Source organism: Procambarus clarkii, chromosome 17 (genome assembly GCF_040958095.1).
Source record: "Procambarus clarkii isolate CNS0578487 chromosome 17, FALCON_Pclarkii_2.0, whole genome shotgun sequence".
Lineage (NCBI taxonomy): Eukaryota > Metazoa > Arthropoda > Malacostraca > Decapoda > Cambaridae > Procambarus > Procambarus clarkii.
The window spans coordinates 42,686,862-42,713,727 of record NC_091166.1 but is presented as its reverse complement, the minus strand read 5'-3'; the positions used below and the strand labels follow the sequence as shown (position 1 = coordinate 42,713,727).

Here is a 26,866-nt window from a genome sequence, read left to right as displayed (position 1 = left end):
GATGTGTTATACACATTACTATGCTATGTCGTGTGCCTTGTTGAAACATGTATGTTAAGTATGTTTACAAATGTGTTAGATGTGTGTATATTACAGTTGCATGACGTGTATAATATAATACGTGTATAATATATTGAGGCAACTGAATGGGATCGAAGTTGCCTTCGTGAACTCCCCACACACAATATCTCACTGATATGTCACGTGTTTGTGATTTCATTAATATAATATAGTAGTGAGGAGCGTGTAGTAAAGTACCACAGAGTTCATATTATAGCATCAATAATAATACAATACCGAGGGACGTATAGCTAAGGGTAATATTGATGAACTCAAGTTGCGGTGTCGAGAAATTTACTATTGAAGTTTGTGCTTCAAGTCACACTGTGCTAAATGAACTTCGTATCGAATCCTAAACTTATATTTTAGATTTTTTTTTTTTTTTTTTGGGGGGGGGGTAGAGGGTGGGAAAGGAAGTAAGAGCGGATGACAGCAAGATACAATGTTTTTATTTTTAAATTCGTGTTAATCTTGGATAATATCCAAAGGGTGTGGTCGGCTTGATTTGAAATTTCCCCTTTTTGTTGGATCCGTGTTCCCGCCTTGTCCCTGTTACTCATTAATTCCGGGAGTAATTTGCTGGAGTATGTCGGGGCACGCTGGTATGTGATGCCCAGTTTGATATACCACACAAGAGTTCACATTAAAGAATATGATGTAGTCGTTAACTCTCGTATCAATTTGTAAGGAATTATTTCGTCTTTTATAGCCGCAAGATTTTACTACCAATTAGCATACTTGTCTTTAGTGCCGGTGGCTGGCCCAACTGGTAGACTAGTTGTGTTGGTGGGACAAGCAGGGGGTGTCCTAGGCTTAGGGGGGGAGGGGGGCAGGGTTGGTTGGGGGGTATCCTGCAGGAATAGGAAAGAGCTAACGTTGTCTAACGTTAACTCAATTTACACAAGTGGCAATGTGTAAATTCAGTAGAAAATTCAGTAGAATTTCTGGTTGCAATTCTTTTTACCATGTCGTAGCTCAGTCGATTAAGGCAGTGTCTGGGATGCTCTCGGACGTAGGTTCGAATCCTCGTCACGGCCCTTGTGGATTTGTTCAAGTGGCAATGTGTTATTCTCCTATGTTACGTTGAACTGGAGTCGAAATACCATGAAATTGTATGGGCAATTCTTCCATGCAATGTTTAGCGGGTTGGATACGACGGTGAAGCAAGCAAAGACACTTATGTAATGTTCAGTTGGGAGTGTGCAGAGCAAGCACAAGCATATACTCCCACGTAAAATTTATCTTTCCGCGTTGTAACTTAATTCAACAGCCCTCCGCCCCTGTGATCTCTGGTCTGAAATGTGCCAGAGTGAGACTGAGCCTAATGACAACCTCAAATAAGGATAAAAATGAACATCATCCCACGTGATGGATACGACGCGTGGTATTTATAGCAATGATGAACTAAGTTATAAGGAAACGCGTTATAATGTATAATACATGGTACACATTCATTGTAAGTTGATTATACTTCACTCATTATCCCATATTTGTTTCACAAAAACGCTGTTAAATATGTACTTAAGCGAAGTCTCACACAATTATATCACATTACAGCAAATGTAAGCTAATTGACTCTTGACTAATCTTACTACAAATTAATAAATTCATTACTTTTTATGAGTTAAGCGACCCGACCAACCCATGAAGGATTTAAATTTAAAAAGAAAATGTATATTCAAAATTTAATTTTCATAATTTAAAAATGTTAGTTTACTTTATAATCACAACAAGGGAAGAAGAATTTTAAACCACACCAACGTCTCCGTAGTGCCAGAGTTATCAAACCAAGATCTGCATTAACAATTAAACCCACAAAGCGACCATCTGCCAACATTGTTAATTGTTAATTGTTAATTGGGTGTTTGAAACACGCAGGAATGGGCGGGTGGAAAGGAGGGTGATTCAGCTGCTTCAGAATCTGCAGGATCTCCTTCTGTCCAATATCGTAGAGAACAGAATCTAGCCCGGAAGTCAAATAATTGTAGACAAATATTTAAAAAGTGGGGAAATGTAGTTTTAGCGGTAGCTGTGTTAAGCAGTTAGTGAGGTATAACTGGGGTAAGGAGCGAGGGACTGTAGAGGCCAATGTTATGACGATTGGTTAGAGTGTCAGCTGATACCAGGATTCTTTGTCTTATTGTCAGTTAATTGAGATGAATGACTTAATGCTCAGTTGAGAGCATAGAGAGGATATCTGCTTTACTGCTTAAAACAGGTGCACAATCAAGTAAAATAGTTTCTTACTGATATATACACTGAGAGAGAGAGAGAGAGAGAGAGAGAGAGAGAGAGAGAGAGAGAGAGAGAGAGAGAGAGAGAGAGAGAGAGAGAGAAAGAGAGAGAGAGAGAGAGTATTAGTTATAAGTTAGCTACCTGTGCAGGTTGAATAGTTCACTATCTCCAGCTTTATACAAGTCATGTAAATTAATGTAGGTGAGTGGAAAGGTAGAAGTGACGTCCCCCCTCCCCCCCTAATGATACCCCTGAGGGGGGGGGTGAGGGGCGCTCCTTTCAAATTGATTGTTAAGATTTTTGTTGTCATCGTGAGAGAAGTAACGATTTATTGTCCCCCACCGTGTGTGTGTGTGTTTGTTTTATTGCCGAATATCTTTTTAGTTCTGTGTGTATATGTTTTTTATTTGTGTTTGTGTGTGTGTACTATTGTAATCATCTTTTGTTTATCAGTCTGGGAAAAAGTAAATTAAAGCTAACTAGAAATGTTTTTAGAATCGTCGAATTACTTGTATTTACGATAGTCACGATCTCAGCGGTTAATAGTTTCCGATCCCCTTGTCATAGACGCCACAATCTCCCCATAAATGTCAAGCCATCGGATTTCATTCTTCTCTCTCGAGGAATGTTTACGCTTGTCCACTACCCACTGGTAGTGAATAGAAATAGCCTAAGCTACTCTATCCCTTTGAGATGTATTTTATTGTCTCAATAAACGTACTTGAACTTGAACACTGGGAACAATTTCAAAGTAACGCGAATTCAACGCCGAAAAAGGTCGATAACGATGAACGTCGGACCAACACCACTCTAGGATACTGTAAATGAGTCACAGTGACCAAACCACACATCAGAAAATGAAGAAACGGACCGAAACGACGTTTCGATCCGTCCTGGACACGACTTGATTAAGATCCAGGACGGATCGAAACGTCGTCGTTTCTCCATTTTCTGGTGTGAGGTTTGGTCTTCAAAATTAATATTTTTCAAATATATATATTTATAATATATACTAGAATTTGTTTTACAGTTAGCATAGCTTAGCTTAAGATATTTTGGTTCTGTATTTGCCGTATGTGGGTGAGGCCATTCACCCACAATAAGATTCACAATAAGTGCGATTCGAACACATGAGTGAAGCATTGTTTCAGACGAGTTCGAACGTCGTCAGTTGTGTTTTAAAGTGTTTTGCATTCATACATTTTTACATTCTTACATTCGCCAGAGGTCTTGCGAGAAAAAAGCTCCGTTAGACCCCCCGTGCGTGCAGGGGTTCTAGCGGATGGACTGACGAGCATTTATTAATTGTTTGTGGGAATGGGCTGTGATTCTTGGACAACAGATGTCAGGTTCGTTTTCCCGAACACTCCACTTCTTCCGCGTTGAAATCTCCCGCCACATGTATGTGCCAGCAGCTCACGAAGGCAACTTTAGTTTGTGAGTTAAATTTACTGCAGTTTTTTTTTTTTAATATTTTCTACCACAGACGTGGCCACACATTTACAATGCTAACCAGCATATATACATGTTCTTCTGTCCTCCCTATAAAATATGCGTCAGGCACATGAGTGAGAGGCTGTCCAGTGATCTGATATAACTCCAGAAAGACCAACAAAAATTAAAATTCTATAAACTTGAGGCATTGCTCACATAGCTCTTCACCTCCTCTCCCTCGACGCCCTCGTTGGTGAGCCATAAAAGAACCAATGTGAGTGGCCAGGTCTTCGCAGGACCCGGGTGATGGGCGATACAGCAGCGTAAACTCTCCACTACGGCCTCGGCACCAACCAAACACAAAAAAAAAAGGATAATGAAAGTAATAAAAGATGCGAGTCGGACGGTAAATTAGAGATTGCTATTTCGGTCTCGTCGCTGGATGTTAAAGCTGAATCAACATTCTCACATTATTAAAAGAGTTTTTTTTCCCTTAAGATGGGATGGGAATGGTATATTAATTACAGGCATTGGAAGATACAAGGACTGCATTAAATAAATTACGTTCTCGATGATTGCCTCTTCTTGTATGTTGCTGGGCTTCCCCTTCTCTAAGGTTTGGGTTGTATATGGTTAATTGAACGATTTATATGGGAGATTTTTATGAGATATCATTTAGCATTGAAGAAGTAAAGCAGATATATACACAGAGGTACACACAGTCATACTCACAGACCCAGATAGGGAAAACAAAAAGAAAAAAATCTTCCTTTTGCTTCTCACCTTGTCTTCCAACCTCAGTTCACATTCTTCCTTCCTATCATCCCTATTTCATATCTTTCCACCCTTTCCCTTTTCTTCCGTTCCTCATTCCCACAACATCTCTATTTTTTCCTCTCTCCTCCCACATTTCGCATCTTCGATTAACCCCTTTACCAACCATTTCTCCCTCTCTCCGTCACTGTTTTTTCCTCACACCCTCCTTCTCCTTGTATCGGGGGCTTCCCTCTCCCCGGCCACTCACCCAATGTAATGAGAGTTGTAAAATTTCGAGGCGCAGCGACCTCTTCCTTAGATGGGTATAATTATAAGCCGATCTACGGTTGTATCAGAGTTCTTGTGGGGATTTTTTTTTGTGAAGGGGTGGGTGGGTGGGTTAGTAGAAATAGGCGGGGAAGAAGTGTTGGGGAAAAGGGGTTAATGGAAGTGGGTTGGTTGGTGTGAAAAAGGGCCAACAACGCGAAACAAGCAAAATCAGCATTGTCAGAATTATTGAATCTTGACACGCAAATGATCCCTTCGTGTCGTCGGTAGTGTATTGGTGTGTCAGAAAGGACCACGAGGAGAGGTATGGTGAGAGCACTGTGTATGGAGAATGGTAACTGTATGTAAGGTAGGAATGAACTCTGTATCGTCGTTGACAATATTTTGAATGGGAGGAGGCAGTAAGGCTGGCTATGTATTATGTATGGGGGTTGCAACGTGAATAAAGTTCGCAAGATTGCATGTGGGGGACAGCACCATTTTGGGGTGATGCCATTCAATAACAAACAGAATTACGTAACCGTCTTCTGGGGTACCAGAATCACGGACCATCTACTGAGGTACCAGAATCACGGACCATCTACTGAGGTACCAGAATCACGGATCATCTACTGAGGTACCAGAATCACGGATCATCTACTGAGGTACCAGAATCACGGACCATCTACTGAGATACCAGAATCACGAACCATCTACTGAGATACCAGAATCATGGCCCATCTGCTGAGATACCAGAATCATGGACCATCTACTGAGGTACCTGAATCATAGACCATCTACTGAGGTACCAGAGTCACGGGGCCATCTACTGGGGAACTAGAATCACATGGATATATAATGAAATCAGCTCAGCAAAGTAAAATTAGCGGAGCAATGTATGTAGAGCAGAGTAAGTTCAAAACAGCAGAGTAAATCAGGGAAAAAAAGTATGACATAACACAAGAAACTCAAAAAACTGAGGATTAAAACGAAGCATCAACGTTTCCTGCAGAGTAAAGGAGGTCTCCGTCACTCTCCACATCTGCGTCACTCTCCACATCTCTGCCAGCCTCGAGTGGACAGTGTTCTCACACTAATTTAAATGTTAATTCTGTGACTACAATAAGAGGCGTCGTAAATATGCCGTCAGACGAGGTATCGCTGCAATTCATCGTGTTCATGTTTTGATAAGACGTACTCGTGGGTCCACGATACCTGACCTGGTCGTCGGCCATATTGGATCATGGGAGTCGCAGCCCGGAATATTTCTCACATGACCTCACGCTATTATTGCCGGGTTTATCAGCGTCTCTGAAGTGACACTCAGTAAATAGCCTAAGTTTGTCCACAAGACTCACTCACTGTGATGTCTGGAAGACGAACTGTAGGGAGAGTCCTCAGGCTGACGTAGGAGATCACCTGAAGATCTGGACGCGCACCTTGCTCCCTCGCGTTGCCATTCTATCATCCATGGATTTGGAAATATTTTCTGCATCCTAAGTTGGCTATAAACATATATCATTATGCAAATTTAAATGCTTAAACTAGCTAAGTAATTTGGAAAAAAGAGTTAATCGCATCTTCCGAAGAGTGTAGAATGAGTGAGGGGGAAAAAGTGATAGTGACACGAACATCTGGCAACAGTGATAATGTGACACAGGACATGAGTTTGCGCGCCCTTTTCTGGCATCTCGAATTCCAGAGGGGCAGGACTGGCGGCGCGCGCAGCCTGCCCGACCACTGGGCCACCCTGCTCCCTGGCTCATGTTATACCATACACCAGCCAATGTATACCATGAATTATATATGAGACCGCAGTGGTATCTCGGTACTATCAACTGGCAGAGGGTAACACCAGCACAGATATTCCAGGGGAAAACAAGTTTGTATCATCGGGATCTTAACCTATTTGGGTGACGTATTTAACTATTTAAGAGGTACTCTGAAATAACTAGTACATGTAAAACGCGGTGTGATTGTTCAGTTGGGAGATATTATACAGAGTTAGATGGGATATCTCTTCCTGTCCGAGCAGGAGGGTCCAAGAGCCTGCCAGCAGGCCGAGGAGACATTAGAATCTACTAATAATACCGAGGAGGGGAGCTCCTCCCCCGGGGTCTCCGAGGAGTGCATTCCCTCGTTCCCGTGTTCATAATTCCATTGGCGTGGTTGGTTGCGCGGGCCCACGACGTCTGGGCACGCGTGATGTGACAGGGAACACGCCTCGCCGCGCTCTGGCTGGCACCTTGCATGTCTTGGCCGCAAATGCAATCAAATTCCAGGCTAGCTCGGGCAGAAAGGGTTACAATGAGCTACATTTCAGCCCGGGATCTCGACCCGAATATGTAATGCGGCCGCTAGCGAATTCCCGCAGAGGGGACAAAAATTAGATTTAGCCTCGTACTGTGTGGGGATTTTGGGGAAATTTTTGTACGTGTGGAGGTGTCAGCTCTCTTCTTCTTCTATGTTTTGAGTCGTTTTTAATGCTTTAAGCCCCGATTATGCTAACGCGAGGTCACATATTCAGTCAACGTAATATTACCATACTAAAACTTTCCATATACAAATAGGGAGGAATCACAAGCAGTAGCGACTGTTTTGGCCAGCTGGTGCACAGGGGCCTGGACCCTAGCGTGGGCGGCGGCCAGAGGTCGTCCCTAGCCCACGGGTGGTCGAGGAGGAGTTACGACCGCGCTCTCTAGGTCTACACCCACATTATAACTAATCCCAGTGTGATGTGACAAAAGAAACACGTAGAGCGCGCTCCTGGCCGGTGACCGATAGTAATGAAGATGGCGGGTCGGGTGGGGCATGTGGGTGGTCTCTGCCCTCACACACACAACTCTTCTTCCTGGAAGTACCCATAACAGCCAACGGAACTAACCTGTGTTGATGAGAAGACGAGTAGCAGATGAGCACACCCTGTGTGTGTATGTGTGTGTGTGTGTGTGTGTGTGTGTGTGTGTGTGTGTGTGTGTGTGTGTGTGTGTGTGTGTGTGTGTGTGTGTGTGTGTGTGTGTGTGTGGTGGTATTGTGTCTTGAGGGAGGCCGCCTTCGCGTGTGGGTGGTCCACTAAGGTACTGACAAGTGTCTTCAGAATTCCCTCTCTGATACTCTGATATCCTTGATTGAGGCATCAACAACGAGCGGTTCTTCTCAGAGACCAGTGTCTACCTGTCACTTTTATCATACGCTTTATTTATATCTACAAGCGTCTTCCCACGTTGGACCGTGACTATAGTCTATTTCCACCCACGGAGACGAATAAAGACATACAAATAAGAAACTAATATGTATCTTCGGAAAATATTATTCAATAAAGCTGATATTAGTGATATAGGACCACATACTGTGGTAATTATTACCTGAATCACTTGTTGGGCCAGCCAGTTGAAGTCACTATATAAACGGTGTCGTGGAGCACATCCATGTTCTTATCGCTGAGGCCCTCCGCCCAGAAATTCCAATCAGCGCCAGGCGAGCCCAGGTCTTGCAGTCATCACCCTCAAACACCCATAAAAATCGCTCGCACCGCCGCCTATCGCTAATTCTCCGTCGTTATCGTGCACAAACGATCGTACGACGTCTCCTTAACCAAGCTTAACTTGCCTCTCTCCCTGTGGTCTTGCTTGTGCATCCCCGCCCACCTCACCTCTTCTCTCCGCCGCCCTCTTGCACTCTCTGCCGCCCACCTTCTCTCTGCCACCCACCTTATCCCTCCGCCTCATGCCTCACCCCCGCCGCCCACATGCCTCATCACCGCCGACCCCATGTCTCATCGCTGCCGCCCACATGTCTCACCCTCGCCGCCCACATGTCTCACCCCCGCCGCCCACATGTCTCACCCCCGCCGCCCACATGTCTCACCCCCGCCGCCCACATGTCTCACCACCGCCGCCCACATGTCTCACCCCCGCCGCCCACATGTCTCACCCCCGCCGCCCACATGACTCACCACCGCTGCCGACCCCATGTCTCATCGCTGCCGCCCGTTCCTGTGTTTAATCACTGCCACCAACACAGTGACCTCCGGATCTCAGATCCAGCCGCACAGTGGCCTCCGCATCTTAGGTCCTCCTTTGCTCAAGGCATCGTCCTTTCCCTTCCTATGAAATTATTTGAACCGAATCTCACTTTTCTAAGTTATTTTTAATAACTTGTATATGCAAACACATTCAAACGAAAAGTCTATCACTGATCTTCTTCATATGCCTGATTCCATGTTCGAAAAGATACAAAATAACTTTGAACTATAAAAAAAACACGTCAAGGGATGAAACACAGCCGGGAGGGAGGCGGGGCCCCCGCCGGCTCACGTGGCTGTGTGGGATGGTCAAGGTGTTGATGGTATGTAATGTTCACAGTTTACAAGGGACAGCTATCCGGAGTAGAGCCTTGTACAACGCGCCTATACGGGTCGGACGCGTCTCTGTGATAGCTAGCGAGGTTCGTTATCAAGTCTTGGGTCCCTTATCCTAGGCTCTGCCTCATCCCGTGTGTGGAGGATTGCGCAGACGCCCTTTAAGGATACTTGGTTTGGTCTTGGAATGAATTTGTGAGAATTTCCACATATAACCTGTGCCAAGACATTGCAGGAATCCAGGATTAGAGTCGCTGTTATCGCTGGGATATTCATTATTTGGAATGTGGTAAAGATGATTTTTGGATTGAGTAGAAAGAGTAGGAAGTCTGTTGAGTAGGAAGTATACTTTGCCCTTAATTCATGAACATTAATTTTGTGTATTAAGCAGCTCGATTTCCTCATTAATCTGGGGAATATTCCAATATCCCTGAACACTTTATATGAAATAACTCGCATTAATCCTTCCCGCCTCTCAATTTCCCCAGCAGCATATCTCTCATATTCCAATTTCCTTCATAGCGTGTACCAATTACTATAGTTCCCTCCCCAGCGCATATACTTTATCCAATTTATTCCCCAGCTACTTCAGTGGCTCACAGTACACCTTGCCCGTATTCCAATTTCCCTCAGCGGTTGTCCCAATTTCCGCGATGAGTACCATTCCCGACAAGACATGGGGGGAGAAAGTGGTGGTGTGGCTGGGTTCGTACGCCCGAGGAGACCCACCCAATGTCCGAGTATCAAGAGAGGACATTGAGTGATAGGAACAAGGCGAGGGGCGCTATTACCCGACGCGTTACATGCATCTCAATGGACCCTCCTCTAACTCTTAAGATCTCGCCCACGCCTGCCGACATGCCCGTCCTCAAGTGGATTATTTGCTTTTTTTTTTTGTTTGGAGGGAAGGCGAGATGCAGGAGAGGGGGGGGGGAGGGAGTGTTTGTTTTCCACCCATACCAGAGCGACACTGGCTTTGTCAAGTAAAAAAAAAAAAAGGGAAGTGAAGGTAAGGAAGGTATGAACTAAATATTGCTTCTTAGGCTTCGTTTTCTCGTTGATTAGAGACAATTATAGGCCTTACATACTTCAATTATAGGCCTTCTTCGTCACACTTTAACTGATGGTTAAGTGTTGAAAGAATGATAAGGGGGGTTGAGTTCTCCAATGAAACTATAAATGTTTGAATTTACCATTTCAAAATCGATATATACATCAATATGTCAAGTACTACTTGCTACTGGCATATTTTTAAGTGGTTGACAACAGCCTGGTTGACTCGACCACCAACAAGGCGGCCTAGTTAAGAGACCGGACCCTCGGGGACACTGATTCCCGGAACCATCACAAGGTAATTCAATACCTGACATCCACAGGAACGTGTAATAAACTTCCCGTGCTAGAAGGGCCTTGTCGATGTCCCTGGAGGATCACAAGAGTTGGGTGAGGAACCTTGAACTGTGGTGATGGTGGTGGTGGCGGCGGTGGTGGTGGTGGTGGCCGCGGTGGTGGCCGTGATGGTGGCGGCCGTGGTGTGGCGGCAGCGATGGTCGTGGTGGTGGTTGCGGTGGCCATGGTGGTGGTTGCGGTGGCCATGGTCGTGTTGGCGGCAGCGATGGTGGTGGTGGCCATGGTGGCGGTGGCCATGATGGTGGCGGCAACTGTGGTGGTGGAGCGACAGTGTGTAGAAGGGTGAGGGACGTGTCTAATTCTAAAAGCATTGGTCACGCTGAAGATTCTTGACATTTACCTCCTGTTAATTAGAGAGGCGGTGGACCTGGGATGCGGGCAGAAGGTGACGTCTTGTGTGTTTGTGCGGAGGTGGTCCGAGAGTCCGGAAGACCTGTCCAAACTCACTTCCACGGACTTGCTCAACAAAGGAACTTTAACGTGTTTGACTCCGATGTCTGCAGTACAAAAGTTATTTGGCTCTGTTTTATCACTAATAATACCGCTCTTCATGATGCTTTGTACCTTAACCTAAGTTGGAAATCTGACCTTCTGGTACTTAGACCTTGCTGAAGAAATTTTCCTCTTTCTCAAAAAAATTTCAAGAAATCTGTGAACAAAAATAGTTAGTGTTTAATACATATAAAATTTTCGATATAGCTTAAATTCTTACATAACTGTGCTCTTGCTGGCCAAAACAACAGCTGGTTCCAATACCAAATACCAATCTCAATACTCATAAAGAGGAAAAAAAAAAAAGATCATCCCTCAAGACGAATGATTAAAGATGCATACCAGTAATATTTCCTACTACTGGATTTGCTTCGGGGATTACTGCCTTCAACAGAACCTGCTGGCTTTCATGGTGCCTGTTCCCTTCCATGGGCTTGCTGCCTTCCTGTGTAACTATTGTCTTTCACACGCCACCAAAGCCCGGTAACAACCGCAATCCATATTGGTAACGGAATCACGACATCTGACAATCATATCAACCTGGTCTCTCGCATTTGTTGCCTGCAATCGAAAAAACCACATTGAAGACTTTTTTTAACACCTACATTACAAGGTGGTGTTGCATGTAAAGCTTGCAACAGATGGCCCCGCTCGGTACCCCCTCACGTGAGTTATGGCTGCGTGCACTTCTTATGATCCCGTTTCTTAGTGCTTTCCCGATATTCTTTCGATATTAAGACTGGACTACATACTGTCCGTCAAAAATCATGTCATAGTGGGGATGATTGCCGGGCTGGGAGGTTGGCAACGTAGCAATCAGTTCGAGTCCAATGATCAAGCTCAGGATAGCAATAACCCCACAAGTTCGCTATTATCGTTTGAGGAGCCCGGGCATTACCATTTAATTGTAGGTATCACAGACTTCCTTTCTTGAGTTATCATCCTAGCCCCGCCGCAGCCATTGGTCGAGACACCGCCAAAATGTGACTCTAGAAGACATATATTAGCGTGACGTTGCCTCGTGTTCTGGGATCAAGTACAGGGTCCTACACGACAGCCATTGCAAATGCCACGGAAGAAAGGTTTAAGCGAGACGTTTCTCCACCTTATTTTCTCTTCCTTTCTGTCTCTCAAATCTCCTTTCTCTTTACATTTTCCTTGTCGTCATCTTTCTGTCCCCCTATACTAAGTCCTCAAGCTGTCGAATACTGTGTCGCGTTACCCACGGTGGGCGAACACTCAAGGTAAACTGTGTTAGTTACGGTGCGTGAGGACCTGAGGTAAACTCTGGCTCGAATCCCCCTCTCCTCTACACCTGCCATTGTCTCCCCAATTTTTTGTTTACATCGCCCACCTTCCTCTATCTTTCCATCTTGAGATTGACTACCGGAACCAAGCCCGGCCACGAATTGCATATTAATTACTGATATTATGATTATTACTGTCTTTTACGCGGGTTGCAGAACTGCCATCCTACGCTTCCCTAGTTCTTGTGGTCCCTTTACCGTTCAGCGGGCGCTTGGCTGGTGTCTGTGGTGGTGGTGGTGATGGTGGTGGTGGTGGTGGTGGTGGTGGTGGTGGTGATGGTGGTGGTGGTGGTGGTGGTGGTGGTGGTGGTACTTGTGTATTATGGGTGTAGTGGTGTTAGAGATGTGGTGACGTAGTAGTTTGGCTGTGTAGTGGCCTGGTGGTGGAGAGGTAGAATGGGCGGTATAAGTGTAGAATTGATGAGTGTGATGGTAGTGTGGAGGTGAATGAGTGATGATTGTACGTGGCTGGGTGGTGAAGGGTTAAATGATTGTGTGATAATGTGTCGGTGATTGTGGCGGGAGACTGTGCCATTGGTGAGGACACGAGTGTAATGTTAGTAATAAAGCATTAGTGTAACTACTGTCGTTGACTGGTGGATTGCTAAACTATTTATTAAACATAACAACTTGGTCCTCAACACGCTATTAAAACAACCATTCGTCACACCATTGAGTTAGGCTTATAACCTCGGTTTACTTCCTCCAAAAGGAAGAATCAAAAGGAAGGGAACAGGCGCTGTAGCAAGATCACATAGCATATCCATAGAGAATAGAATACTTAGTCTGTCTCTTATCCTTAAGATAAAAGAAGGGTTTCACAAGTCACGCTCAACTGCCCTCTGGGTCGTTGGAACGCGCAATCCTTCACAACGGAAACGTGTGTTCCAAGGTGCTGAGGGAGGAGGAAGGGTGGGGGGGTAGAGGTGGTGTTATGTGGTGGTGGTGGCACTGGAGAAGGTATAGGTGGCATGGTGTGGTGGTATTGATGGTGGTGGAGGGGGTGGTAGTCAAGAAGGTGACAGTAATGATGGAGGTGGCTGAGGGTGGTGGTATTGATGGATGTTAATGGGATGGTGGCATTGAGGGAGGTGGAAGAGGTGGTTGTAATGTTGGAAGCGGAGGAGGTGGCGATAGTGCTGGAAGCGGAGGAGGTGGCGATAGTGCTGGAAGCGGAGGAGGTGGCGATAGTGCTAGAAGCGGAGGAGGTGGCGATAGTGCTGGAAGCGGAGGAGGTGGCGATAGTGCTGGAAGCGGAGGAGGTGGCGATAGTGCTAGAAGCGGAGGAGGTGGCGATAGTGCTGGAAGCGGAGGAGGTGGCGATAGTGCTGGAAGTGGAGGAGGTGGCGATAGTGCTGGAAGTGGAGATGGTGGTATTGATGGAGGTGGAGTTTACAAGCGGGAGTGTTATGGTAGACATATTGTGGCCAGACTGAGCACCATTAGTGAGGTGGATGATGGCCATTACACAGGAGAGTGTTGGCGCTGGTGAAACTGTGAACAATTTGCGGCTTTGTGGCAACCGGTGAAGGCTAGTTCGGAGAAAAACATCATGATCTGCTTCATCGCCAGCACTTATTAGCACGTAATCATCTCTTTTACCGAGGAATACTACTTACTTACTGATTAAATCTAACAACAAAATACAAATATGAGCCAAGTGTTAAATTTCTTGCCTCTGTAATTACTTTCCTCAACACAAAAAAAAATCAAAAGTGGCCCGTCACTAATAATTTCCCTCTGAATTATTTCCCGGCATTCTCGACCAGTTTTTACATTGTGTCGTCATGTTTTAAGTGTTGACCCTGAGTTTCCTTCGTGACCCTCCTGCCCTCTTCTTCCACCCCTTTAAACAGTCACACCAACTAGTGGGAACCTCCTTAGCGAGTCCTTCCTCTTCAACACCCAAGGAAGCGAAAAGGGGAAGGGGACGGGGGGGGGGGGGGCGGTGTATTGGATTCCTGCCATAAGTCACATTAATTCCATCTATCCGTTGATTGTGGAGGACTGGAAGTCAGGTCTCACGGGTAGTGCAACTGCTAGTCAAGTCTGATGGGTTCTAGGTAATTAAACTGCTAGCTAGGTCTCATGGATTTCAGGTAGTGGGACTGGAAGACAGAGCCGACTCAAGAGTCGGAGAGAGGTTTCTAAACCCAAGAACAATAGATTCTGTTTTAAAGACAGAAAGAATAAAAAAAATCACATTCAGGAATCTGCTTTTTTTTCCTTAGGAGCATTTTTTTGCTTGTTGGAGGTAATGAGCGCAGTAGGAGAAGGGTGCGCTGAGTGCCACATGGGGCAGTAATGTGTGCGGTATGAGAGGAGTGCGCCGCGCTGAGAAGGCATTCACCTGCGCTTTAACTCCGAAAACTTGAATAAAAATAATAATAATAATAATAATAATAATAATAATAATAATAATAATAATAATAATAATAATAATAATTTTTCGCATTAATGCTACATATCTATGAAAACTATATTTATTTAGCAATTTTAATAAGTAAATAATATATTTGTATTTAAAGTTTCATATGAAGTGATTGAAGATGGAGAATACAAGTGAGTGAATGAAGAGGTCGTTGAACTGAAGACAAATGGTCCAATCATTAAAGATAGGAAGAGAGGGGGGGGGGGAAGAGGATCACAAAGAACAATCATAGTCAAGGTATAAAAAAGGAATCATAGACCAAGTGAAGGCGGGAGAGAGGAATCATAAGATGTCGGGGAAGGAATCATGATCCAGGTGTGTGGGTGAACACACATGGCCACATCTGGGGGATTAGGAATCATAGCCAGGTGTGAGGGAAGGAATCATAGCCAGGTGTGAGGGAAGGAATCATAGCCAGGTGTGAGGGCAGGAATCATAGCCAGGTGTAGTGGGGGGGGGAGGGGGATCGAAGCCCCTGGGATGGGACGAGGGGGGGGGGGGGAGGGGGGGAGACGGACAAGCAATTGCCAGGAGCACATTATATCAATTATTGGTGATGGTTGTGTTGCATGCCAGAGGGTGAGGAGTCAAGTGCCACGATATGTGCCGTAATGAGGAGTAAATTACACTAATGTACTAATGTAATTCACCCACAATCTGGTCTGGTCGGGTTCTACTCGACCCTTTGGTCGCCTGCGAGGTTGGTCGACGCCTGATACACTTACTCATGGGAGTTACGGAGCTCACCGCCTCGTGTACATATGGCTAAAACGGTCACTACGTGTTGCACACATGGAGTTAGGATGACCTGATGTACACATGGAGTTAGGATGACCTGATGTACACATGGAGTTAGGATGACCTGATGTACACATGGAGTTAGGATGGTCATTTATATATATATATATATATATATATATATATATATATATATATATATATATATATACACTAGCTTAAAATGACCAACTTGTTGTAACACTTATGTATATGTAACTTATATTGTATTTTTTTAAATAAAGATAAAAAAAAACTCATGAGACACATTAGAGGGTAAAAATGCCCACCACCTGAAATACGGACGTGAGGTTGTGATTGGGGTTGATAACCCACTTAATACACACGCGAGGTCATAAGCAGGATTGCTGGGCACTTAAACCCTACCATCAACGCTGTAGTTATGCGTATTAACACATTATACTGTAGTAAAACAAGATAGTAGGAAGTAGACTATATACCGTGTATAGAATGCTAAATTAGGGAACTGCAGGGCATGTTTTGCAAGCATAATATTAGGATGATGGGAATTATATTAGCTGATTATTGTATAGTAAAGGAAATACATGGGCTATATAACGGAGGAAATTGAGTTAAGGTGTATGGGATTACTTCACTGGCAGAACTATACACCATAACTAAGGTGTAGGTCTCTTAACAGGTTCGAAGGAGGCCGGCGGTGGATATCGTGGTCCTGACGACACTGTGACGGAAGAGAGGATCCAACACATCCTAAGCGAGGCCTCCAGGGCCATGACATCCACCTCGGTGCCCAACCAACCCGGCCAGCAGGACCAGGACTCCAGGAGCACCGACTCCAAGTCTCCGGCCAGCTCCACACACTCTCCCAGGTGAGATTAAAGACCCGACTTGGCGTTGGTGTCTGTGTAACATCATCGTGATTATTCATTATCCATGATATAGCATGCCTCAAGGTTCACTCACATCCGCCGGAGTGCTCCTGAGTTGAGTATCTCACACTTCGTCTGACCTAACTGCTTCCTTCATTCGTCTGACATAAATGTTTCTTTTCGTCGGGTATAACTTATTCCTTCTTTTATCGGCCATAACTTATTCCTTTATTCGTCTCACTTAACGTCTCCATTATATTTATGTATACACACTAAAACTCATTTTAGAATAAAGCAGTTTACTTCAGGAAAGCAATTTAGAAATAATATTGGCATTGCTAACGTAAGCTCTGAAGACGTGTTAATTTGAATTTACTAATCTTAAGTGTTTATGATGAAAATCGAGAATGACTCATCTCGCCTCTTGACTTGATGACCCCTTTACCCCTCTCCTCCAGCAGTCCCTTGTCACGTGACAGTCGGCCGCGACTCAGAAAGTTCGACAACGACGACATGCCGCAGGAAAAAGTGGCCAGAATTTACCAGGAGGAACTCGTCAAATTGATGTCACGACCCCAAGAGCCTCCACTTCCCTTGCCGCGGGACCCGCAATACCCGGGGATCCTCTTCCCCTTCCTGGGTCAGTCACTGCTCTTCAACAGATCTCCCGAGGAGGTGAAGCTCGCCCTCGATGCCTACCACCAGGAGCTTAGCAAGCTCCAGGGCGGCACCGGCATGGGTCTTGGCGCTGCTGGTACGTCGCACCATCATGACAAATGTTTACACTTCCATCACTCATACACTTTCTCTCCAGCTTTCATAATCCTGAAAGTTCATAATCCCACATAATTACATTGTTCTATGAGTATATTCATTCTTCTTTCAATCATCGACACTAATGAACTGATTTTTCTTTGCACGGACAGGCCTCGGTATGGGGGGCGCCGGAGGTCTGGGAGTGGGCGTAGGAGGCTCACTAGGCATGGGTGTTGGTCTGGGTGCCGGAGGACTCCACAGTGGAGCGCAGGACCTCTCCTTGCCCAAGAGGGAACCACAGCGGAATATGGACGACGAAGACGAAGGTCGCAACATGAGTGTGGCATCGCCCTTCGGTCACAGCAGATCAAAAGCGGAGACGAGTAAGTGTTCCTAATTGGTGAGAGAGAGAGAGAGAGAGAGAGAGAGAGAGAGAGAGAGAGAGAGAGAGAGAGAGAGAGAGAGAGAGAGGGAATATGAACCATGGTGAGAAAGATAAGCCTTTACTATGAGTGGGGTTGAGTCTCTTAACGTGTGGGCTCAGGGTGTCCCCCTCTGCCTCCCATCCTCCGTCATAATAGATCAATGCTCAGTGCACCATTCATTACCCTGCCGCCGCCATCACTCAATATCAGAATTGCAATCCGTTTGCATCACCTGTGTATTGTTGCTGATCGGATATGCCAGAAATTATGAAAATTAATGTCCGCCCACCCATTCCTCAAGGTTCCCATTAACCTTAAAGGTTTTGAGAATGACCACCTTGTAGATTACTGGTTACTGGGCTCTCCTGATTTTTGTTTACCTTTCAACACCTCCGTGCTTCTAAAGCCTCGTTTGGATGTTTACATAGTGACCAGACCAGAGGTGAATGCGATTGTGCGGGTTCGATACGCTAGTTGATGACTGGGTGTGTCGTACCGCTAATCGTCCCCAGCCACAAATAGTACAGTGTTACGGGTCCATCAGGAACTGTTCGAAACTAAATCACGAAAGCTCATTAGCTGCCAAACAGCTGCTGTTTCTGCCGGAAGCTCTTTGTGTTTCTGGCTAATCACCATAGCAACAACACATGCACTCACAACATTCACAAAAGCTTACAATATAAAATTTGACGAGATTTATGTGTTGTTTGTAAAGCTTACAAAGAGCAAACGTGAACTCATAAAACATACACAAACCAGAGAACGATCGTCAAACTCTCTTAACTAAAAACACAACTCACATAAACAGCTCATATTATTCATGTCGCAAAGAAATAAACCAACACACTCATCATTTGCAATACTCAACTCATTCAACAACTTATTACAAAAATTTCGAAAACAGAATAAACTAAATATATCTCCTACGACACCTCACAACTCTCATGATATGACTTAAAATTCCACAGTAATTAGTTCATAACACTTAGCTGAAACTCACACCATATATTAAATAACAAGAGCTAATAACACACAAACGCAATATCTTTCAGTTCAGAAAACACAAATAAATCAGTAACAAAAATCCCACCTCACATAATACCCATATACACTGAAAAGTAAAACTTTCAGTAAATAACTACTAAACTTACTTCCCCAACTTACAAAAACAATTACTAATCACACTTCTCCCAAAACCTGCGGAAACAATTGCCACTTATCTCGCAGAAAGTGATTACTAATCACTGATCTCACAAAACTCACAACTAATGCATTTACAGTTTAAAAACTAACGAAACAAGCACACCACAAAATACTCACAAAAAACAATCACTGAAAAAAACTCAGCACAACTCATAAAGTATAAACACTGCTCACAAAACTAACAATTTCCAGCAAACAACACCACTGCCCAAACAATCGCGTCTAACAAAGCATTCACAGCTCTCAATACACCCACAAAAACATCGAACAAGAAATATCACATCAACAATAAACAATAAACAAACGATTACAATCCCGAAAAGCCAGAAAACGTCAGAAAACCCCCCCAGACTCGAACCCTGGTACAGCATTCTGTAAGTCCATTTATCTCTCCTCAACAATTGCCTCAACATATACACAATACCCGTACCGTAAGTGGCCAAAACGATAGCTGACTTGCAATTGACCTTCACAACAAGAGGCACAAAACCATCAATTGTAAGGTCACATATTTCAACGGGTCACCTTGGTTAAGAGACGCTCAGACTAAGCTGCGCTCAAACTTAGGCAAGCTCGAATTGAGCCACACTCAAGTTGAGATGCTCTCAAGTTAGAGATACGCTCACGTGTTAAAATGAGCTCAAGTTGTGATTAAGTTGAAATGCACTCAAGCTGAGAGATATATAATATACCGTACACGATATACGTTGAAGATATATCAAAACGGGGGTTGAAGATGAAATAATAGTGAAGACACGTTAAGTTGCGATATATCAGGATAAGAACCCGATAAGATGACATGATATATCAGGCGAGGATATGATATACCAGGTGATGGCATGATATACCAGGCCAGGACATATACTAGATATAGACATGAAATACCGTTTCCAACACGCTGCCGTTGTCCTGGTCAGTGTATAGCGCGAAAGAGAGAGAAAAGAAAGGTCGAAATAAATATAGAAATGGAATTTGTGAAGGAGGGAGAGGAAGGGAGGGAGAGAGAGAGAGAGAGAGAGAGAGAGAGAGAGAGAGAGAGAGAGAGAGAGAGAGAGAGAGAGAGAGAGAGAGAGAGAGAGAGAGAGAGAGAGAGAGATCAGGGGAAAGCGACAAGCCATTACGATTACGACTATATAGCACTGGAAAGGGGTGGTGCCCAACCACTTAGACGGTTGGGGATTGAACGCCGACCTGCATGAAGCGTCGCTCTACCGCCCATCCAAGTGGTTAAACACACAGAGAGAGAGAGAGAGAGAGAGAGAGAGAGAGAGAGAGAGAGAGAGAGAGAGAGAGAGAGAGAGAGAGAGAGAGAGAGAGAGAGAGAGAGAGAGAGAATGATACAGATAGATTCGATAGACACACCTGGAGACAGATTCAGACGCGCGCACACACACAAACACGAAGACAGATATAATACAGTATATTTAGCATGAGAATACAAGAATATAATTATAGCGAGATACAAATCCACTTAGTGGCAAGAATACACAATGGAGCGTGCAATCAACTTTTACTCTGCATTCCAGCTTGTGTCTCCAACACATGGGGCAGTGCAAGTGAGGTTTAGCAGTGACATACATGCTTGTGCCTGTATTCTCCTACAAGACATCGCCCCATTAAACCCTCCGTCGGGCAGAGCCATGCAAAAATATCTCTCGTCTTCATCCCATAGCCGTGATGAAAAGGGCCAGCAGAACTAGATGCGCCGCGCAGATAGTGTCAGGCTGGTAATTTATTGTGATATTCTAGTGTGAGATGAGCCAAGTGTGAGTCAGGCAGCGGCAGCAGCATCTACCCCCACCCCAGTGATGCTTATCAGTGTGGGCTTGAGAGAGCGATATCATTATTGCAACACACCGCCCCTAGTAACGTCATTCCTATTGTCGGCCACCAGTAAGGCAAAACTAGCGCGACATGCGTTCGGCTCTATTAATCAACCTTGAGATGACCCTTTTTTTTTTTTCTTAAAAGCTTTTTACTTTGCTCTCACATATCGAAACAAGATCCTTTGGAGTGTGTGCATGAGTGTGTGTCTGAGTGACAACGAGACTTGAACCCATCTTGGGGATGAGTTTGACAAACACGGCATCAGTAAGAAGCCCTTCACTCAACGTGTAGTCAAGCTGATGTTCTGTGGAGCTTTTCCAAGCTTAAGCGTAGAATTCGGGACACGCAGCTAACATAAGCTTCGAGGTCAATTGCAATATCACAATTGGTCATCAAGATGCACTGCCAAGTGCGCTCTCTCCTACATTTATTTATTTATTTATTTGACTTGAGTGTACTTTATTGGTATATATGCATTGATAGTTTGTCATTTATAGAACTGAGTAAATATTTTCTCCACTTGACCCACGCGACTCATCCAAGGGGCCGATGATAAACCATGAATTAGTTGAGCATCTGGCAACTCAGGGCCGTAACTCTTTATTGCTTATTTGCATAACTGATTCACTTGTTTGTCCGATCCAGTTCATTCCATTTCGTGTTGTTTTCTGTCGCTGGGGTAATTTATTACGCCTACTTTACTTATTCTCTCTCTCTCTCTCTCTCTCTCTCTCTCTCTCTCTCTCTCTCTCTCTCTCTCTCTCTCTCTCTCTCTCTCTCTCTCTCTCTCTCTCTCTCTCTCTCACTCTCTCTCTCTCTCTCTCTCAAGCTGCATCTGATGGTTTTAACTACCAATGAAAATAAATAGTCTTCAAGTGAGAAAATTATTTCAAGGAACAAAGGAAACACGTCACAAAAGCCTCTGGAATCTGACCTAGCAGTGAATGGAATGAAATAGTCTATACTACAACAATTATTCAACCATAAATCTTTTGCTAGATTTATAAGGGACTCCCGGGCAGAATTCCTGCAGAACAAGTGACCCTGCAAGATGCAACGGAATAAATGATGCAAGTCTCTTTGTCATGCGAGAAGCTAGACGAATGCTAAAGTACATGTAATTCCTCCATCTGATGCAGTACTGATGTCTGGGCAGTACAGATGCTTGGGTGGTACAAATACTTAAATTAAGTGGCACAAATGTTTGGGTGGTACAGAAATTGTATGTCACGCACTGCCATACCATAATTGATATGCCTTTAATAAAACGAAATTCCTAATTCCCCGATTAATGTCATGGACAATTGTCTTTACGATATAATTACCAGGTAATTATTACCCATAAATCTTGAGTACATTGGGTGAGTTGGAAGACAGTGGCCTCGGTACCACAAAAGCCGAGAGAGAGAGAGAGAGAGAGAGAGAGAGAGAGAGAGAGAGAGAGAGAGAGAGAGAGAGAGAGAGAGAGAGAGAGAGAGAGAGAGAGAGAGAGAGAGAGAGAGAGAGACGGTAGTGCTGGGAGACAGGGCGTGTCGAGACATAACCAAAACAACGGTTCGCTCTGAAGACAACTGTGTATATTTACAATATTTATCATAGTGAAAAATAATATGTACGAAATAAGAGCGAGTCCTGGATCATGTTGTGTATCACATGGGTAAAATCCGGCTTGTGTGACATCAGTAGAGGCAACTCGAAGCTGACCTCATCCTTCTCCCCACTGCCAGTAAATATATCATCTCCATTTGGTGAAAAAACCTGCGGGCAGATGGCAGCACTTGGTGTCTAGTGACGCTTTTCCGTTTTTTGCAATTTCTAAGAATTTGTATTTCTCCCGTTTTTTGCCCTTTTGCTTCTTATAAAGTAGCTAAGTATCGACGGAAACTTTATATTTGGGGTGTAAATTTCTAATCATACAGGCATTTTCCCTGGAGCCAAAATGCAAACAAATGCTAAGCGAAGGGTCCAAGAATGATAGATGTAAATCATACACTATTATGGTGGGCTCCAACAGACCCCTTATAAGGTGTAATTATATTTATCTGGTCATAAAGGAAATGATTACAAATGAGTATTCTCCAGAACAATCATTACCGAACGCAGGAAGGAGTAGCCTCACCAGCTGAGATGCAGGCTAGGGAATGTGGGGAGGGAAGGGAGGCCTGGCTGGGACGTGAGGAATGGGAGAAGGGCTGGGAATGTCCGTTAGGGAAGGGAAAAGTGGAGAGAAAGGGGGGGAAAGACCTAAGAGGAAAGGGAAGAAGGATGGTAGGAAGAGGGAAGGCCTTTATGGGGACTAAAGACTGGGTAAGGAAGGAGGGAGAGAGAGGGAGGCAGGGAAGGGGTGTAAATCATGGCCAATTAAGAGAATCTTGGACTGTTTATGCAGCTGCTGTACACATTGTTCCTACCAGGGGGATCAAGATGTTCCGGGATAAAAACTAGGCGGTGGTAATGGTGCGTCTGTCTTCACCATACTCTATGGTAATGTATGTGTATGTCTGTCTGTGTGTTTGTGTAGCATAAGACTAAAATTCTAAATATTAATCATACACATAGACAGATACGCGTCTACCTCACTCCAGGTAATTTAGACCGTCTCAATATATATTGTATGTCCTTTTTTCTCTAATATAGTACTGATTTTTTTCAGCAATATAAAAAAGTATTTCACATTTGTTAGGCATTTATTATGTCATCATATCTCTGTATGTATTTTATTCACAATGCAGATTACAGCTATGAAACATTATTGATAATCATAAATTTTAATCGTTAATAGCCAATTCGAAATGTTTAATTTATATTTCATGTATTTCTTAATGGATATATATATATATATATATATATATATATATATATATATATATATATATATATATATATATATATATATATATATATATATATATATATATATATATATACCCTTTCTCTTCCTTAATCTTCCCTAATACTTCTTCCTTACATTACTCCCCCCCCCCCCCCTCCTCTGTTCTCTTCTTCCCTTCCCTATTCTCTACTTTCATCCCATTGTCCCTTCACATTCTCCTTTGTGGTTTATAAATCCTTCTCATATGCTACCCCCTGATGTCCTATATATCCTCTCATATGTCTGCTCTTATCCCTTCTCTCCCTCCCCTCTTCCACCTATCTTCCTCTCTCTCTCTCTCTCTCTCTCTCTCTCTCTCTCTCTCTCTCTCTCTCTCTCTCTCTCTCTCTCTCTCTCTCTCGCTCTCTCTCTCTCTCTCTCTCTCTCTCTCTCTCTCTCTCTCTCTCTCTCTCCTTCCATTTTCCCTCCCTCCCTCCCTCACCATCACAACCCGCCCGCATGCTCAACACCCACGCAAATTATTTTCTTTTCCTTCCCACTCACTCTATTTCTGTTTTGATTATGTCGGTGGTGGTGGTGTGGCGGCAGCTCGCGTACTTGGTGCACACGCACACACGCACGCACGCACACACGCACACACACACACACACACACACACATTGTACACCTGTCCATTCATTCGATGTGTGCCTATTTGTCCTGATCAACTGTCCATTCAATCCTTGTACACCTGTTTAAATCCTGTTCAGCTGTCCATGCAATCCTTGTGCACCTGTTTACATCCTGTTCAACTGTCACCAGTCCACGACATTTATTTACACACTGTCCTTTCCAATATTTGCAACCTGCAGGGTCAGTGCACCTAACGGTGGCTCTGTGCACTTTGCCCCTTGCCTCCCCCCCTCCCCCCACGCACCCCTGTCCTGACCCCTAGCTGTACACACCAGGAGCCTCTGAGACAACTCCAGCACAGGTGTCCTCCTTCACGCACCTCCCCTTCCACCCTCAGGTCTAAGCACGTCCACTCCTCTGGGCAACCTAGTAACACCCATCACCTCCATCGCAGTTAGCAGCGCTGGGGAAGACATGAGCGTCTCAGCGTCGCCTCTTCAGCGGATGGCCTCTATCACCAATTCTCTCATGACGGGGCCAGCCATCTCCACCAGCAACCCCGTCCCACAGAAGCCCCTTAAGGCCGTCCTTCCACCCATCACCCAGCAGCAGTTCGACCAGTACAGTAGCATGAACACCGAGGAGATTGTCAAGAAGGTGAGTTACCGAGCCCTATTGTAGTTCTTCAGTTGGGGATAGATCACAAGTTTCTTTGACTTGTATGGACGCTTAAGACACTGTTCTCATGTTACGGTACAATGCACACTATTTATCTGAGCTAAAAGTGTTGTTTAGCGCTGTTTCTCAAACTAATCATATGTAATATAGTATTTAGTTGAACGAAGATCTGTTGTTGGCATTCTACAGAAATTGTCAGTTAGCTCTTGTATCGAGCCATCTCGCACTAGTATCTGATCCTGTTATATATATATATATATATATATATATATATATATATATATATATATATATATATATATATATATATATATATATATATATATATATATATATATGTCGTACCTAGTAGCCAGAACTCACTTCTCAGCCTACTATGCAAGGCCCGATTTGCCTAATAATCAAAGTTTTCATGAATTAATTGCTTTTCAACTACCTAACCTACCTAACCTAACCTAACCTAACTTTTTCGGCTACCTAACCTAACCTAACCTATAAAGATAGGTTAGGTTAGGTTAGGTAGGGTTGGTTAGGTTCGGTCATATATCTACGTTAATTTTAACTCCAATAAAAAAAATTGACCTCTTACATAATGAAATGGGTAGCTTTATCATTTCATAAGAAAAAAATTATAGAAAATATATTAATTCATGAAAACTTGGCTTATTAGGCAAATCGGGCCTTGCATTGTAGGCTGAGAAGTGAGTTCTGGCTACTAGGTACGACATATATATATATATATATATATATATATATATATATATATATATATATATATATATATATATATATATATATATATATATATATATATATATTTGTACCTCAATACGGTCACAGCTGTTCACGCACCTCTTGTACTTCTAATATGTACCAACTATCTACGTCAGTTTATGCGGTGTCGTCAGCACCATAAGCACTTTGGTGTTCTAAATTACTGTGTCAGTGAGTAGTTCAGTCATTGCCAATCAATAGCAATTCTGCAGCGCATAAAGGCATTAATCAATTTACGACTTGTTAAAAAATACGACCTAATAATGAGGCATATAATCAAGGTAAACTGCTCACACAATGCAATTATCCTCTTAACGTACCTTTTTACGGCACGCCCTGGGCTGTTGAGTACGTCAGCGGCTGCCCGTCAGGCTTGGGTATCAGAGACGATGTTGGACTTATCAGTCTTGGGTATCAGAGGAGATATTGGACGTGTTGGTCTTGGATATCAGAGGTGATGTTGGACTTGCACTAGTGATCCTACAGATACACGCGAGGGAAATGACAGTCGATCGTGTTAGTGAAGTGACTACCGTATGACAGTTACGAGACTCCTAACGCTAAGACTCTTATTTTTACAAATTAACTCGGCACATTTCCACGAACCCAATTACAAAGTTCCTATAATCATGATATTTAACTGCAAGTAGCTTTCAGTTTGCATGTAGCTTCAGTTATAAATTAGACCAAAACGTAGCAAATCTTACACCTTAACGAGACGATTTCATGTCTGACAGTCAAATTTAGTACTTCCGACGAGCAAGTTAAAGATCCTATCCTACAAGAACCTGTCACACTTAAAATCACGAGACTGGGACCACCTCAGGGTTTGGCCCTTTAGACCACTCAACAAATTACCTTCGCTAATCAAGATACTCAGGTCCGGTAGCTGGATTTAAGACATCCAATCATCCTGGTGAATATCAGTTGCTGTCTTCCGTGAGCGAGCGGAAGACAGCGAAAGACTCGGGCATCGGGTCTTTCCAGTTCAAGGGTCATTTACCAGCATTTGGCGCCATTCGCTACCCCCTCTCTCACGCGAACACAAGAAGGTTAATTGGGGTTAATCAGGTGTCTTTCGCGAATATCACGCAGACTTAAGGAAAACATTCGATTTTCACATGGACTCACGGGTTACTAATAACTGAAGCGTCCATCGACCTTGACTAAAAAAATATATTTTTTTGTTACTTCTTCCGCGTTTGCTGTTTAAATTGTTCTTATATTTGTATTAGTTTTTGAAGTTTTCTTATATTTTCCCGGCGACGCTGTCAGCACGGAGTGTTCTGATTGTCGTGTGGTAGCAGCACAAGTTAGCAAAATTCCAGTTACTGAAAAGAGTTCCAAATGTAAACAACTGCGTCGTTTAGTCCAGAAA

General features: G+C 43.9%; 1 protein-coding gene across 13 annotated transcripts in view; it reads left to right on the top strand.

Moving 5' to 3' along the window:
* Window positions 1-26,866, top strand: part of LOC123772554 (homeobox protein, cut) — a 589,385-nt gene that overhangs the window by 540,779 nt on the left and 21,740 nt on the right. For 8 of the 13 annotated variants that reach the window (XM_069325906.1, XM_069325910.1, XM_069325908.1 and 5 more), the window contains 4 exons: window positions 16,179-16,380; window positions 16,839-17,134; window positions 17,307-17,519; window positions 24,434-24,693. In XM_069325906.1, coding sequence (XP_069182007.1) covers window positions 16,179-16,380; window positions 16,839-17,134; window positions 17,307-17,519; window positions 24,434-24,693 — 971 coding nt within the window. The remainder of the gene's footprint in view (window positions 1-16,178; window positions 16,381-16,838; window positions 17,135-17,306; window positions 17,520-24,433; window positions 24,694-26,866) is intronic. The other 5 variants (XM_069325902.1, XM_069325904.1, XM_069325912.1 and 2 more) reach the window with 3 other exon arrangements.